The sequence below is a fragment of the Fistularia commersonii genome, chromosome 7 (genome assembly GCF_037954325.1).
Source record: "Fistularia commersonii isolate RoL2024-O1a breed Wild chromosome 7, RoL_Fcom_v1.0, whole genome shotgun sequence".
Taxonomy (NCBI): domain Eukaryota; kingdom Metazoa; phylum Chordata; class Actinopteri; order Syngnathiformes; family Fistulariidae; genus Fistularia; species Fistularia commersonii.
In genome coordinates, this window is record NC_141290.1 from 10,413,269 (window position 1) to 10,428,183 (window position 14,915).

General features: G+C 48.3%; 1 protein-coding gene across 1 annotated transcript; it reads left to right on the forward strand.

Moving 5' to 3' along the window:
* The first annotated feature begins 1,459 nt into the window (after positions 1 to 1,459).
* On the forward strand, positions 1,460 to 11,609 carry LOC147232736 (protein Wnt-2b-A-like). The gene is made up of 5 exons (XM_086149764.1): positions 1,460 to 1,942; positions 4,483 to 4,703; positions 5,793 to 6,070; positions 7,437 to 7,701; positions 10,935 to 11,609. The coding sequence occupies exons 1-5, from the start codon at positions 1,851 to 1,853 to the stop codon at positions 11,162 to 11,164; spliced, it is 1,086 nt and encodes a 361-aa protein (XP_086005890.1). The 5' UTR covers positions 1,460 to 1,850; the 3' UTR covers positions 11,165 to 11,609.
* The last annotated feature ends 3,306 nt before the right edge of the window (positions 11,610 to 14,915 follow it).

Sequence of the window (14,915 nt, forward strand, 5' to 3'; positions counted from 1 at the left end):
CCCACCCCCGGCTCCCGTCCTCCAGGAATTAACCTGCCCCCGCTGCCTTTTCCCAACCCCGTTGTTTTCAGAAATCACTTGGCACCAAACGGCGGGATTTCTTATTCTAGCCGTCACCTTCTTAGCCAAAAATCAGCCGTGGCAACGGGATGAGGCTGGAATAGGAGCTCCCCACCCCTGTTCTGAGCCCCCCACCACAGCTGGAGCTGCACGAGGAGGAGGAGGAGGAGGAGGAGAGGGATGACGGGTGTTTTCTCCACCATCACCTGCTCCCTGTAAAGCAATTCGTTATAGAGTTGTCACTATAAAATTCATAGCTTGTCCCGCTGTAAAGAAAGACGGGGGGTCACATGTTACGGGGATCCGAGCGGTGCTCCAAATCCAGATATGACATAAAGGAAGGACAAACCCTGTGTGTGTGTGTGTGTGTGTGTGTGTGTGTGTGTGTGTGTGTGTGTGTGTGTGTGTGTTGTGAGCACACAGGTTAAAAAAGTTAGAAGGAATTACTGTAAGGTAAACTTAGATCATGAACGTTTCCGCCATGTACACATTTCTTGATAATGTTACACAATGAGTTCAATACACACACACTCACACACACACACACACACGCTGGCACATAGATGCACTGATTGACTACGGAAAAAAAACGAACATGAAATATTGAATGACCTTTCAGTAGGTTTCCACATCACCTGGACTACAGAGGCTTTGCATACTTTACTACAAACACGGAGTCCAGGATTGCAGGAATAATAATGAATTATTCTAAGTGATAGAATGTTAATTACATTTATAACATATTGCAATAATAATATTTTTTTTATTACCGTATTATTATCATCATTTCTAGAAGAAGTACATTTTATGCCTATTATTCAATATATATTTATTACATTTCCTAGACTATTATTATCATAACATGTTCAATGTAGTTCATCAATAAAATTTCACTGCATATAAATATCAAGGAACTTATATATATATATATATGTATAAAATAAACAAACAATATAATAAATATGACATATAAATATTATTTCAATGACAACATCACTGTTTTTAGATTTTATTTTCCTCCAGCTCCCTCCCTTATTCTGTCTCCTGTGTATTCAAATTCCAAACCTTCCGGTTTGAAAAAACAACAAATAAACAAGAAAAAAAAAAGATTACACACATATTTTTTAGTTTTTAAAGGAAATATTTTCCCTCTTTATCACACTGTCGGCAGCAGAAGTGAAACGTGCGAAAAATTATCGTGTGCGAGCTTGATGAATTCAGTGAACACACACACACACACACACACTATCAAGTATGTAATAGCACGCTTATTAAAAAAAATAAAAAATCATAACTTTCCATTCAATTCCAAGGAGAGGGGGTGGAGGTGTGTGTGTGTGTGTGTGTGTGTGTGTGTGTGTGTGTGTGTGTGTGTGTGTGTGTGTGTGTGTGTGTGTGTGCAGGGGGGTGGGTGCGCGGACAGCTGACGCACCGGAGCGCCGCCGCCGCAGCATCTTCATTCCCGTCCGTGCGAGCGACAGTGCGCGCACGCGGTTTCCCGCACGCTCCCACCCGCACCCCACACGACGCGCGCACACGCCCGGACGTACCCGTTGGATTTGGAGACCGCGCGCCCCGCCGAATTCGGACCCGCAACCGGGAGGAGTCCCGCAAAGGACATGCACGCGCTGACGTTGATCACGCCAAGGATGGGCGGCGGACGACCGCCGAGGTCTCGCGCACCTGACCGTGGAACCTTCACCGGCGAGTGAGACCCCCCCCCCCCCCCCACACACACACACACACACACCCACGGGAGAGCGAGAACCCACGCCCAGTCCACGCACGCCATGGGGCCCCGACCCGGACCCGCGTCCAGGACCCACCTGGTTCTCCTCCTGCTCCTGCTCGTCCTCACGCCGCGCGTGGACTCGTCGTGGTGGTGAGTGACATCCTCTACTTCTTCTTCTTCTGCGTGATAAACGCCTCATTCCACTTCCGGTCGCTTAAAGATAAACACCATTCAACTTCCGGTTTTCTAAAGGTAAACATTTTACTCAACCTTAAGTCCGTTAAAGAAACAAAAACAAAACGCTTAAGAAAAGGATTTAAATTAACAGAAAGACCAGTTTGCGTGTGTGTGTGTGTGTGTGTGTGTGTGTGTGTGTGTGTGTGTGTGTGTGTGTGTGTGTGTGTGTGTGGTGGTTCTCATTATTCTAATAAATCAGTTCAAATTGAGAAGTTTAGGTGTGTCATGTGTTTATGAAGATGAATGGTGTTTGGAGGACCCCCCCACCTTCCTCCCAACACACGCACACACACAGACACACACACACAAACACACACGCACACACACACACACACACACACACACGCACACACACACACCATCCATCCATCTTATCCAGAGTATGTGGCAGGTGCAGGCGCCGGTGCGTGAATAAATGCTCCTTATGATTTCTCAGGAGGTTTCTCAGGAGGTAAGAATGTGAGGGGACCCCCTCACACACACACACACACACACACACATGCACACACACACACCTGAAATAGTTATCCTTGTATGTCAGAAGTATTCGGATTACTGCGACAACTGGAGTATTTTCTAGTTTTGAGGGTGTCCCAGGATTTAAAAGCAAAAAAAAAACACGTAATGAAGGGGTGATTTCCCAAGAGGGGCAAGACGTGTGGGCTTGCGCGTGCACACACACACACACACACACACACACACACACACACACACACACTGCTGTAACTGAAGTCAGACAGAAAGTCCAGAAAGCCAACAAAAGAGCGAAAGGGTTTTACAGGGCTTGTGCCCAGATGATTAATTCCTATTTAATCCCAGTTTGTTTTGTAAGAACCTATTTTTAACCTTTCCAATAATTTGGATGAGCACCATGTGTCTTACTGCAGAGGACCCCCCCTCCACTCTACGCGTGTGTGTGTGTGTGTGTGTGTGTCCTCCCTGAGACAGCCAGGGGGGTCCTCTGGCACAGCTGGTATGCGACACAAAATGTACCACTCAATAAGTAGAAGTATGGTGCTTCTGACGGTCGTCGCGGTGAGAACGGGGCTGGGACAGCCCATAACGGGAGTGGAAACTGCCCCCCCTACCCCTAACTCCCACCACCAACACCCACCGCCACCTCCGCGTCTGTTTCGGCGGGCCAGGCGACACGAGCGCGGCCATGAATAAGGAACTATAACGATATCCGGATTCAGAGTAGAACGGTGTAATCAGGGTTAAGGGTGTTGCGGACAGAACTACGGATTCGAACAATCACCTCCCTCGGGCTTTGAAAGCGAAAATTCCCTTGCTTTTTTTGCAGAACGCGAGAAATCCCAGATTTTCTTCCTCACCCCGACCGTCCCAAGATGGGAGGGCGAGAGGAACATCTGGGGTGAATGGGTGAACGTGGCTCGGCCCGGGGATTTGCAAGGCTGGCGAGGGTCACGGCCGAGCATCTCCACCCGGCGGAAGCCAAGTTAGCTAGCTAGCTTAGCGCAGGGCATGGCAGCTTATGGTATCTTAAGCGTACACCAAAGAAAACTGGTCAAATGCGTTCATTTAACATCTGTGGGTAATTAATGGATCAAAACCATCGCGGGGTAACAACTCCGCTGCGATGATGATGTTCTCAAAGCATGTAGGGTGATGTCTGCGCGCAAGATGACAAAGGAAGAATCCTCTCCAGTGCTAGGATACGAGCACCGCCGGGACAGACGCGCCTGGCTTCCATCTGGATACAGAGAACAGAGCGAACTTCCCCAGGAAGTAGCCTCATCCCGCCTGTCGGAATATTAACCCCCTGTGAGCCCGAGGTAGAAATCCAAAGTGAGCAGCGACAGAGGCGAGGAAACAACCGCTTTTCACCAGCGCGGAAACCCGGAAGGATCCGAGCGACCTTCTGTCTCGACTGTCTTGGTAGAAAAAGAGGGAGCATTGGACAAGGTCAAGCAAGAGTGTGATAGAGCTTGGAGAAACCCGGGACGGATCCCAGCTAAATGTCGGCAGCCTTCCGCCTCGATTGGCTGGGTAGAAACGGTCCCTCCCTGAGAAGCTGAGAATGGGAAAGCCCAGGGACTACATGGGCTTATTAGCATGGAAAAAGGGAAAATATCATGTCTGTGGCGGTTCAGTCATCCAGGTCATGGGGAATTCTTGTCAAAATCTTCTCGTTGTGGCGACTAGACTTGAATTTCTTCACTTAGGATGTTTCACCCCTTATCTGAGAGGAAGGTGAGAGCCGCTCATTCGAGAAGCTTCTTTGGTTCTTCTTCAAGTGAAGAAATTTAAGTCCAAAACAAGAAGATTTCGACATCTAAAGTTAGGGTTTCCGCGCTACAATGGCATTCAGGGAAACATTCAAAAGGTCTTGCGCTAAGGGTTTATCTCTTCTTGTGTGAGGGTGTATCCAACCATGTTAGGGAATCGTGAAGAACCAGTTGACCGATGGCGCCCCTCCTGTTCCCCCGCAGGTACATCGGAGCCCTGGGTGCCCGCGTGATTTGCAACAACATTCCTGGGCTGGTGAACAAGCAGCGCCAGCTCTGCCAGCGCCACCCGGACCTGATGCAGTCCATCGGGGAGGGGGCCAAAGAGTGGATCCGGGAGTGCCAGCACCAGTTCAGACACCAGCGGTGGAACTGCAGCACCCTGGACCGGGACCACACCGTGTTTGGCAGGGTGATGCTGAGAAGTGAGTCGCCGTTTATGCCCGTGACACTCGAGTTAATCATCCTCGAGAACGTCTCGGCTACTCCCTCCGAGGCGGTTTATTCGTTCCACTTACGCATGAGTTTTCTGCTGTCTTCTTCTTCGTAATTCCAGGAGATTGGGAAAGTGAGCGTTCTTCAAAAACAAGTAGCAGATTGAGGGATCTGCACTGGCGATGTATAAACAGTAATAGGAGATGTAAATATTTGGGTAGATGTTTCTGGCAGCCAGACAAAGCTTCACTCCCTGACACATTGCCTGTGTTCTGCTTCGTTGCGTGAGCAGGAATGAGGACAGGAGAGGGGGTGGGAGGTGGGTGGCGGAGGTGGAAAGCCAGACCAAATAACCCCCACCCTCGAGCCCGAAATCTCCTCGTCTCCGAAATGAAAACAGAGCCCGGTGGCTGAGAGAGCCGCCACATGCGCAAAATTAAAAAGCCGGGCCGGGGGCCGCAGCGTTACAGCTGACGTGCTCGATCACCCGCCGTGAACGGACTGATATCTGCGCCCCCGCCTCCTCCGCCCCGCTGTGTGGAACACACTCCAGAAAACCCTTGATTACCGGACCGGAATATCACGAAATGACTAAACCATAATAACCCGCTCCAATTATAACAGAGAAAGCCACGAAAGCGGTGCGGCGGCGAAGTCCAATATGCAGAGAATAAAAAGCAAATAAATCCTCGGCGGGCACGGATACTCGCTGGAAACTGGAATGTTCGGAGGCGGTTGAGCAGACCCGGAGCGGTGTCATTTCAATTATCGAGTCCCGCCGACTTAAACACGCGTACCGTCTCGTCGGAGCGAGAACGACGCGGGGCGGCGTTCCGCTGAAGCGAGCGGAGCCGCGGGGACGGCGGGAGTCCAATTGCTCAATTTTATAAATTGGAATAAATAAGCGGGTGACGGATTTGGGGTTTCACCAGAAAGACGGTTTAAGTCACGCTGACAGGCGATGTAAATAACTGAGGTGAGAAGTTTAATACGGCGAAACCCACTCGACTCCAAAGGTCGATAACGTTAATAACTTAAATTCTAATATATCTGCGCCCCGTCCTCCATGTTTGGCCCAGGCAGCAGAGAGGCGGCCTTCGTGTACGCCATCTCCTCGGCCGGCGTTGTCTACGCCATAACCCGGGCCTGCAGCCAGGGGGAGATTAAGATCTGCAGTTGCGACGGCAATAAGCGCGGCCAGGCCACCGACGAGCGCGGACGCTTCGACTGGGGCGGCTGCAGCGACAACGTCAACTACGGGATCAAGTTTGCCAAGAACTTCGTGGACGCCCGGGAGAGGATGGGGAAGGACGCCCGCGCGCTGATGAACCTGCACAACAACCGCTGCGGACGAATGGTGAGCGTCATCTGGCAGGCTGAAGCTAAACACTAGCTTGCGCTTTCCACCTCATCTATTTTAAATCAATGGTTAAAATCAGCTGTTAATCAGATGCCAATATCAATAAGGTGATGGATAGATGACTATATGCTCTATTGGTTAGTAATTATTCCAATCAGTGATTTGTGAATATGTTAGATTAGCATGTTATGGACATAGTGAGAGAGGATATGAAGGTAGTTGGTGTCAGAGAGGAGGATACAGAGAATAGGGTTAGATGGAGAAGGTTCATTCGCTGTGGCGACCACTGAAGGGAAAAGCCAAAAGGAGCAGAAGAACAAGAAGAAGATTAGCATGTAGCATCTCCAAACGTCATATATCAAGTGCTAAGCACAGAGTATCTTGTTAAATTGCTGAATGCTCTATTGGTTACTTATGATGTCAATAAGTGTTTTGTGAACATGTTAGATTGGTATGTAGCATCTCCAAACCTCATTTATCAACAAGGTTTAGCTTGTTAAAATGGTAAATGGTCTCCACTTATGTAGCGCTTTGGCACTCAGTGGTTTCAAAGCGCTTTACGCTAGCTAGCATTCGCCCGTTCATACACAAACAAACATCGGAGCTGCCAAGCAAGGCGCTAACTAGGCCATCGGGGGCAACTTGGCAGTTCATTTGGCAATTGGGCATGCAGATTGGATAAGATGGGTATCGAACCAACGACCTCCTGATTGCCAAAGAAGGATGAACTGATGAATTGAACAGAACTCTTTTCAAAATACATCCATTCATCATATTTACCCGCTTATCCTGCACTGAGGGTCAGGGGGCTTCTGAATACTATCCCGGCTGTCATTGATTCACCCTGGATCCATCAGGGGGCCACATATAGATTCATCCAACCATTCAACCTCTTATACACAAATCTGGGCAATATAGGTTCTCCAATGTACCTGTACTGGTGGAGGAACACGGAGAACCCCAGAGGAAACTCAGGCATCACTTGGAGAACATGGAACCTCCCCTCTTTTGTTGGAATAGAACCAGGGACCTTCACGTTGTGAGCCGGAAGTGCGAACCACTGCGCCGAAGAAATGATAAAGCAAATGTTTTCTTCTTACTTCTTTTTAAAAGCCGGACCACGTTCCCTGTCTTATGCACACAAGCATGCATGCACGTGCACACACAAACACAGCCAGGGACGTCGTGACCAACGAACTGGTATCGTTTACTGTCGCTTTTAACACTTGATTCGCAAGGCGGGGTTTTGAGAAAGAGATTACCGGCTAATTAACAGCTACGCTAGCAGGTCTGATCACACCTCTGCCGTGCCGCTAGCAACATGATAGCTTTAACACCCTGTCACCTTTGGCCTCCCCTCCAGGCGGTGAAGCGCTTTATGAAGCTGGAGTGCAAGTGTCACGGGGTCAGCGGCTCCTGTTCCCTGAGAACCTGCTGGCTCGCCATGTCCGACTTCAGGCGGACGGGCGACTACCTGCGCAAGAAGTACAATGCCGCCGTAGAGGTGACCATGAACCAGGACGGGACGGGTTTCATGGTGGCCGACAAGGACTTCAAGGGGAGCACCAAGAACGAGCTGGTGTACGTGGAGAACTCCCCCGATTACTGTCTCATGGACCGCGCAGCAGGTGAGCCGAGGGTAAAAGTCCTCCAGCAAAGGACCTTAAAGGCACATAAGGTTAACGTTATTATTTACATTTCAGTGCCACGCCTCTTGGTATCTAATGCGGTGAAAGATCGGGGAACGGCAATGAATAATGAAGCCAAACACTTAACCGTATTAGCTGTAAATGTGGAATGACACGACAATCGGGATCATTTTAGCCTCTGTCTCTGGGAAGTGCGTTGCGATTTGCAATTTCTGGGCATTTTCCTGTAAAACGAAGAGCGATTAGCCGGGATGAGACAAAGTAGAAGGTGGCCGGTTTCCCCTTTATAAGCTCCAAGGAACTTGGAGACCCGTCAGGCAAAGGTTTGCATTCCTTCACAGCTGAAAGTTCAGTGGTTTGACCTTTAACATCCCCTTTAATTCCCGGTGTTTGCTTTGCCTTGTTAAGCTCCGTCCCGCTCCTCCGATCCCCGCCCTCCTCCCCTTTTATTTTTTTAATGAAGCGTTAAGACGCTCCCTAACCGTTAATAGGTTAGCTAATGTCGCTGTGGCGCTAACGGACTGCGGTGTTCTTTGGCGGCCGGTTGGTTTTCCCAGATAATGAAGGTGTGTTGGGTCAAAGGAAAGGTTGTCTTTTCTTGTTAATCTTAAAAGCAGCTTAGGAGCCGCCTCGGCGCTAATCTCCATTGTATAGGAATTCACGGCCCAAGGATACATGCAGGCTTATTTTTCAGATTCCTCCTTTGGTCAGTGCTAAGCTCTGCTCCCCGCGGCCCGAGGCGAACGTCTCTCCTTACCCTTTGTCTTTACCTCGGAGATGCGCTGTCATTTTCAGTGCGTCTGATCTCCAAGCTTTTTCACCTGAGCGCGTGAACATACTCGATTCCAAGATGATTCTCCACGTTTGCAGGTCTGTGGCGCCGCTAGCGCTAGCTTTTGTTTTTCCAAAGGCCGGCGGCCAATCGCTGTGAGAAAATAGCCCTCACCACAGGACATGCATTTATCTTCACAAATCGGTATTTCAGTCAAGAAGTGGTTTCTCAGCGCTGTTTTTAATCAATGTCAGCCACGCTGGGTTTTTTTCCAACATGACGAGCAAAAAAAAGTCAAAAAAAATAGCTTAAAAACTCAACTGACATTTGTCACACGGCAAAATATCAACAGAAAAACAGGACGTCCAGTAGACGGGCGGTGCTTTTTCCATCGCGTTGCCTCACCGCGCTTGATATGTTTGACGTTTATAATGTTACACCCAAGTGGCACAAAGGGATATCAGACGCAGACTCATGAGCCGTTGGAAAAACGGAAATTCGCAATAAACATGTGTCACGAGGAAATTTACGCCCTGAGAGATTTTGAGGCAGAAAGCTTTATCGACTCTCCGATCTGCCAGCGAGAGTCCGAATACGATCACATTAGCCGCTCGTGTTTAGCTCATTAGCCGCTTTCGCGCTGTAGGAACTTTTTAGCTAGAACCTTTTCAGAAAATGGATTTTTTCTTGGTGCACTGGGACGGCACAGGAACCACTGACCATGGACTTCAGTTCCTAGAACCATTCTAGGGTCTTTTTACAGTTTCATTGGAAATAATGCAACTTAGGTACTTGGTGATTGGTGGCACTCATAAGCTACAACCATTGCCAGATGCTTCTTGGGAACTGCAGAGCACCAAAAACTATTGCGATCACTGGCGAACTGTCTTCTTAGCAATGCGAAGGTTGCAACTTCGCTCTTCATGTTGTCTTCTTCTCTTTCTCGGCGGTTTGTTTTTGAGCGTGGCACTGAAGGTGCACATCGCAGATGCCTGTAGCGGTTACTACCGCGGTCCCTTACGTCCTGCAGGAAGGGACAAAATTTGAGCCGCACAGTTCTTAGAGCGTTTGTTTCCGAACGTGGCTCCAGTCCCCAGGATGCACGAAAACACCAAGTCACGGCGACTGCAAAAAGTTCCTAGGGTGGGAAACTGACTATTGTTATAAACAGGAGTTTAGCTCATTGTCTCCGTGTTATTGCCAAGGTTTTGTTTAAAATGGTTGGCTGGTTTTCGTTCTAATACGTCGAATCTCGGCTCGCTTTCCTGAGCCAAACTGCTAATCCCCTTGACTTCAGATTTGGGGTTGGGGGGGTTTTAAGGATGAGCATTTCCCATATTTTGCCTAAAAGCTCCTCTTGTGAGACAGAAACCAGAGACAGTTTACAAATGAGACACTGGAGAGGCATTTCCTGCATCCTTGTCGCATGAGGTCCTCCGGAACTTGGGGGGGGGGGTTCTAGCATCCCATCGCAACCACGTGGTCGTGGTTAGGTTATATTCTCAATTAACCCTCATATTATGTTAAGGGTCAATTTGACCCATTTCACCCATTGACCCAATGGGTGAAATTGACCCTTAACATAATAGGAGGGTTAAGCTTGTATCTTAAGAGGTAGGCGATTGATTGATCAAACTGCCGATCAAAAGTTGGAACTAGACTCCAATTTTGTGTCGGTCCAAGGTTTGTATCGCTTCCAAGCTGGGTGGGGGTGCAGCGTTGGGGAGTGTGTGTGTGTTTTGTTTAGTGACATTTACTGTGAGGTTGAAGTCCATGGTAAACGCGGTGCTTCATTATTATACAGTGACACCTTGACTAGGAGTTTATTGTTTCTGTGAGCTCGAAACTCAATTTGCTCTGATATTAAATCAAATTTCCCCATTAAAATTAACTGAAATGTTATTTATTCGTTCCAGCCACCTGGTTTTGTTACATGTTTCTAAATAAAAAAAAAAAGTACTTTCACACTTTGGTGATCTATTGCTTAACTCAACTTACCAGCTACAAACTTCATGCTAAAATGTGTTGCTAAATGTAAATCGCATGCTTCTCTGCACTTTAATGCTAAACTTAATTTATGCCGCTCCTCTTTTTAAAATACTCTAACTGTCCCGGATCGACTTTGAATGCCCCTACGCCTCATTTGTTGACTTTCCTGGCGTCTGCTGCACCAAATCCCCGTAAATGTCTCGTTCCGTCACACAGATGATGCTCTCGCTCACGATATCTCCCCGACAACAACGTCTCTATCTCTTCACGGACGTGGCCGTCGCTGTCAAACGCTTATCCCGCTCACTCCTAACTCACATCTCGGCTCATACGTACCGCGAAGCAATGGAGTGATGGCTCGGATCTCGGAAAAACTTGATGCACTCGTGAGTCTTGATTCCGCTGTGTTAGAGAAATATTGGGATTTAATGTCACACCCGCTCCCTTTCAGGGTCCCTGGGCACGGCGGGCCGCGTGTGCAGCAAGTCGTCACGGGGCAGCGACGGCTGCGAGGTGATGTGCTGCGGCCGCGGCTACGACACCATGCGCGTCAAGCGCGTCACGAAGTGCGAGTGCAAGTTCAAGTGGTGCTGCACGGTGGAGTGCAACGACTGCGAGGACGTGGTGGACGTCCACACCTGCAAACCCCACAAGCGACCCGACTGGCTGGACCTCACCTAGCGACCCCGTCTGCTCCGCCTTGGACGACCATGTTGTATTATTGGATGCGCCGATAGGATATCCGTCTCCAGTGGTTTCCCCCAAACTACAGACTTCTCACGTGTTCATCGACGGATGGCAAACTGGAAAATAAACCAGATCTTGTGCTGCTTTATATTCTCCAAGACCACTGAAACGACAAACTTCTTTAAAGCCACTCAATATGTTGTTGCGGCACGCCCATAGGGTAAGATGGCGACATCTTTCCGGTTGACGGCACCAATGTATTGTCTCGAATAATTCACGCTACGAGTTTGAAGATTCCCGAGACGGCGCGCCGGGAGGTTCGGCCGGCGCGCCGTCTGGACAGAGGTGGGAAAAGTGAACGCTCTGTATTGTATTTGAAAAGGAATTGATCTCACGTGTCCTGGGATTATTTGCTTTAGTAAAAAAAAACAAAACTTTTTTTTCTTTTTCCACCTCCGCTTTTATTTCCCCGTCGCCGCCAAGTCGTTCCGCGCAGCAGCACCTTTTGTTTTCCATCCATCTTCTACCGCTTGTATATCCATCTTCCACAAGCTGGAGCAAATCCCAGCTGTCATTGGGTGAGAAAGACGCAGGGTTCACATTGGACTGGGTCACCAGCCAATCACAGGCCAAATATAGACACAACTATTCACGTTCTCATTCACACAACTTTAGACAAACAACAACTGACTCTCATTCACACGTCATTCAGAGACCTACAACCACTAATTCAATTTGGGGGTCTCCTATGAACCTCCTGTTTGGGAATGTGGGAGGAACCTTGAGGAACCAAACGCAGACACGGGGAGAACGTGGAGACTCCACACAGAAAGGCCTCCCTGTCTGAATCCAACAACAGATCTTCTCACGGTGAGACGGAAGTGCTAACCGCTGTGCCACCTTTAGCTTTTCAGCTCATCCGACTTTGTGTTCGTCCATTGGCGGAAGATCGAGGTGGCGCTGGAGACGCGATTCTCGGCCGTCGGAACCGGAGATTCCGACGAGTTGTCAAGGTGTGGAGCTCCGTGACGTCGGCTCCTGTCAGAGGGCTTGTCCAGAAGGGAACCAAGCCAGGGTGCGGAGAGACCGTCACATGACCGTCTCCAAGGGAGGCGGCCGCGGGGGCTGCAGCTGTTGTTGCTACGGCGATCTCCGTTTAGTTTCCATTCACCTTGGCAGCGGAAAACTCCAGAGATCCACGGGAAACGTTTGCTCTTATAATATTTCTTTTTCCCGGCTGGCCAATGAGCCGCTGACAGAAAAAGCAGAGAGGTACTGCTGTCAACGTTTCAGTGGCTCCTCCCTACGAGAAAAAAGTTATTTTGCACATAACGACAAAGCTTTTATTTAAATTTGGCGATCAAAAATTGAAAGATACAGATTAGCGCCTCACTTTGATTATTGTAGGACGACGCGGGACTCATCGGATCTGTTTTGAGATGGAGGCGGCGGTCATATCTGCGAAGTAAAGCTGCTCCACTTTACTGTTTGGTGATAACAGTCAGGAAGAAGAGGATTAATCAGTGCAAAAACCATCTTTTGAGCTTATTCACCAGCTTGTTTTATTAATTCATTCATTCGAGGCGGGACCTGGAGCCTATCAGTTCACCCTGGAGCAGTCGCCTACCAATGACAAGACCACTTATAGTGACGTGTCTGTGGAGGTTCTCAGTCCTCCAGATCATGGTGAATCCTCGTCAAAATCTTCTTCTTATAGCAACTGGACTTGAATTTCTTCACTTGAAGACGTTCGCTCCCTCATCCGAGAGATGAAAACTGAAGATACCTCTCGGATGAGCGGCGAAACGGCTTAACTTGAAGAAATACAAGTCCAGTTGCCACAACAAGAATTCACTTTTAGACACACACAGCCGTCCACCCTTTCATTCACATATCATATAGAGAGTTACTACCCAAAGATGAAGATGCTGAGGTTTTCTTTGGTGTGTTTCTTTGGAGTGACAAAGACGGATAGGGATCAGGAATGAGTCCAGGGACAGCACATGGTAAGTGTTTTGAAGAAGCCAGACTGAGATGGTTGGGTCATGTACAGAGGAGAGGGATAGTGAATATATTGGTTGACGGATGCTGGAATTGGAGGTCTCGAGGAAACCGAAGAGAAGATTTATGGACGTAGTGAGAGAGGATATAAAGTTAGTTGGTGTGAGAGAGGAGAATACATGTGGTTGGATGGAGAAGGTGGATTCGCTGTGGTGACCCCTGAAGGGAAAAGCCCAAAGGGAAAGAAGAAGATAGAGACATGCTACCATTCACCCTGTCATTCCCTCATCATTCACTGACAAACAATACTCTACTCTTCATTCAAATGTCAAGCAGAGACAAATAAGCATTCATCCTACCATCCACACATCTGGAAAATGTAGGATCTCCAGTGACCCGCCTCCATGTCTTTGGAGGAACCTTGAGAACTTGGAGAAACCCCGTGCAGACATGGAGAAAACACGGAGACTCCGACCAAAAAGGCTCCCTGCTGGAATCCAACTTTCTTGCTGCGAGATGGATGCGATGACCAACGTTGATACCTCAGCTGGATGGGGCATAAAAATCTTCGGGATTCTGCATTTTAAAAAGACAAAAGCGGATGGAGGTGAAATTCTTAACGGAGCCGGGTCGCGGCATTGAGACAAAAAAAAAAAAAAAGAAAAAAGAAAAGCGGCCAACTAGCCACAGTTCACGAATTTGAATTTTAAACATCTGGTAGCACGGCCAGACATCACGTCCGGGCCTTCGGAGACCCAACCCTCCGAGGGGCTCGGGCGATCTAAACGAAACTGACAACGGGCCGCGAAACCCAGAGAGCCGCCGAATTTTTTCAAGTCCATGTAATGATGAGGGGGAGCCAAACTAAAGGGCTTTGAAAAAGGCCACGTCAGATGGAGTCAAAAGTTAATTGCAAACAAAAGGGGCGAGGGGTGATTTTTTTTAGAGATTACAGAGGTGATGGCTCTTCACGCTACGGCCTGGAAAAGAAAGGATGGGGAAAAAAAAAAAAGTTTAGTCCTCGGCCACCAGGGCCTGCTTGTTCGCTGGAGTTTTGACGACCCTCGTCAGATTCAGCTACTCCCCTTTTTCCAAAGGCTCTCCAGCTAATAAAAGAAGCTTCTGTATCGATACACAAAGAACATTTTTCTTTTTTTTTTTTTTTCGCATGTCCGAGTTGATCAGCACCCAGTGTGTGTGTGTGTGTGTGTGTGTGTGTGTTTCTGTCTTGGGAGGTATTTTCACCTTGGAAATACAGGTCCCAAAAATACTACGGCGGTTCTATATTAAACACCATGGATCCATCCTGCCGTTGCTTTCCTGTTCACGTAAGGTCTCCTGAGCTCCATTTGGTGCCGCGGAAAAGATAAAGAAGATAATCCCACTAATTATTAATTCTCTATATCGGATTCTAGTCAAAAATCTTCTTGTCGTGGCAACTGGACTTCAGCCCTCATCCCAGAGGCTTCTTCAGGTCTTTAGTGACTGAAAGAGCCATAGAGCAATAACCACACCAGAAGTGAAGAAGCCTTCAAAACGTCTTCAGGGGAAGAAATTCATGTCCAGGTGCGATAAAAAGAAGATGTCTGGAAGAGTTAACCATGACCTGGATGACTGAGAACCTCCACAGATGTTAGCCATACTGCTTATCCGTACTTGGGTAGTGACATACAACCATTCATCCTCTCATTGGTTCATTACATTACATTTGGCAGACGCTTTTATCTAAAGCGACTTACAATAG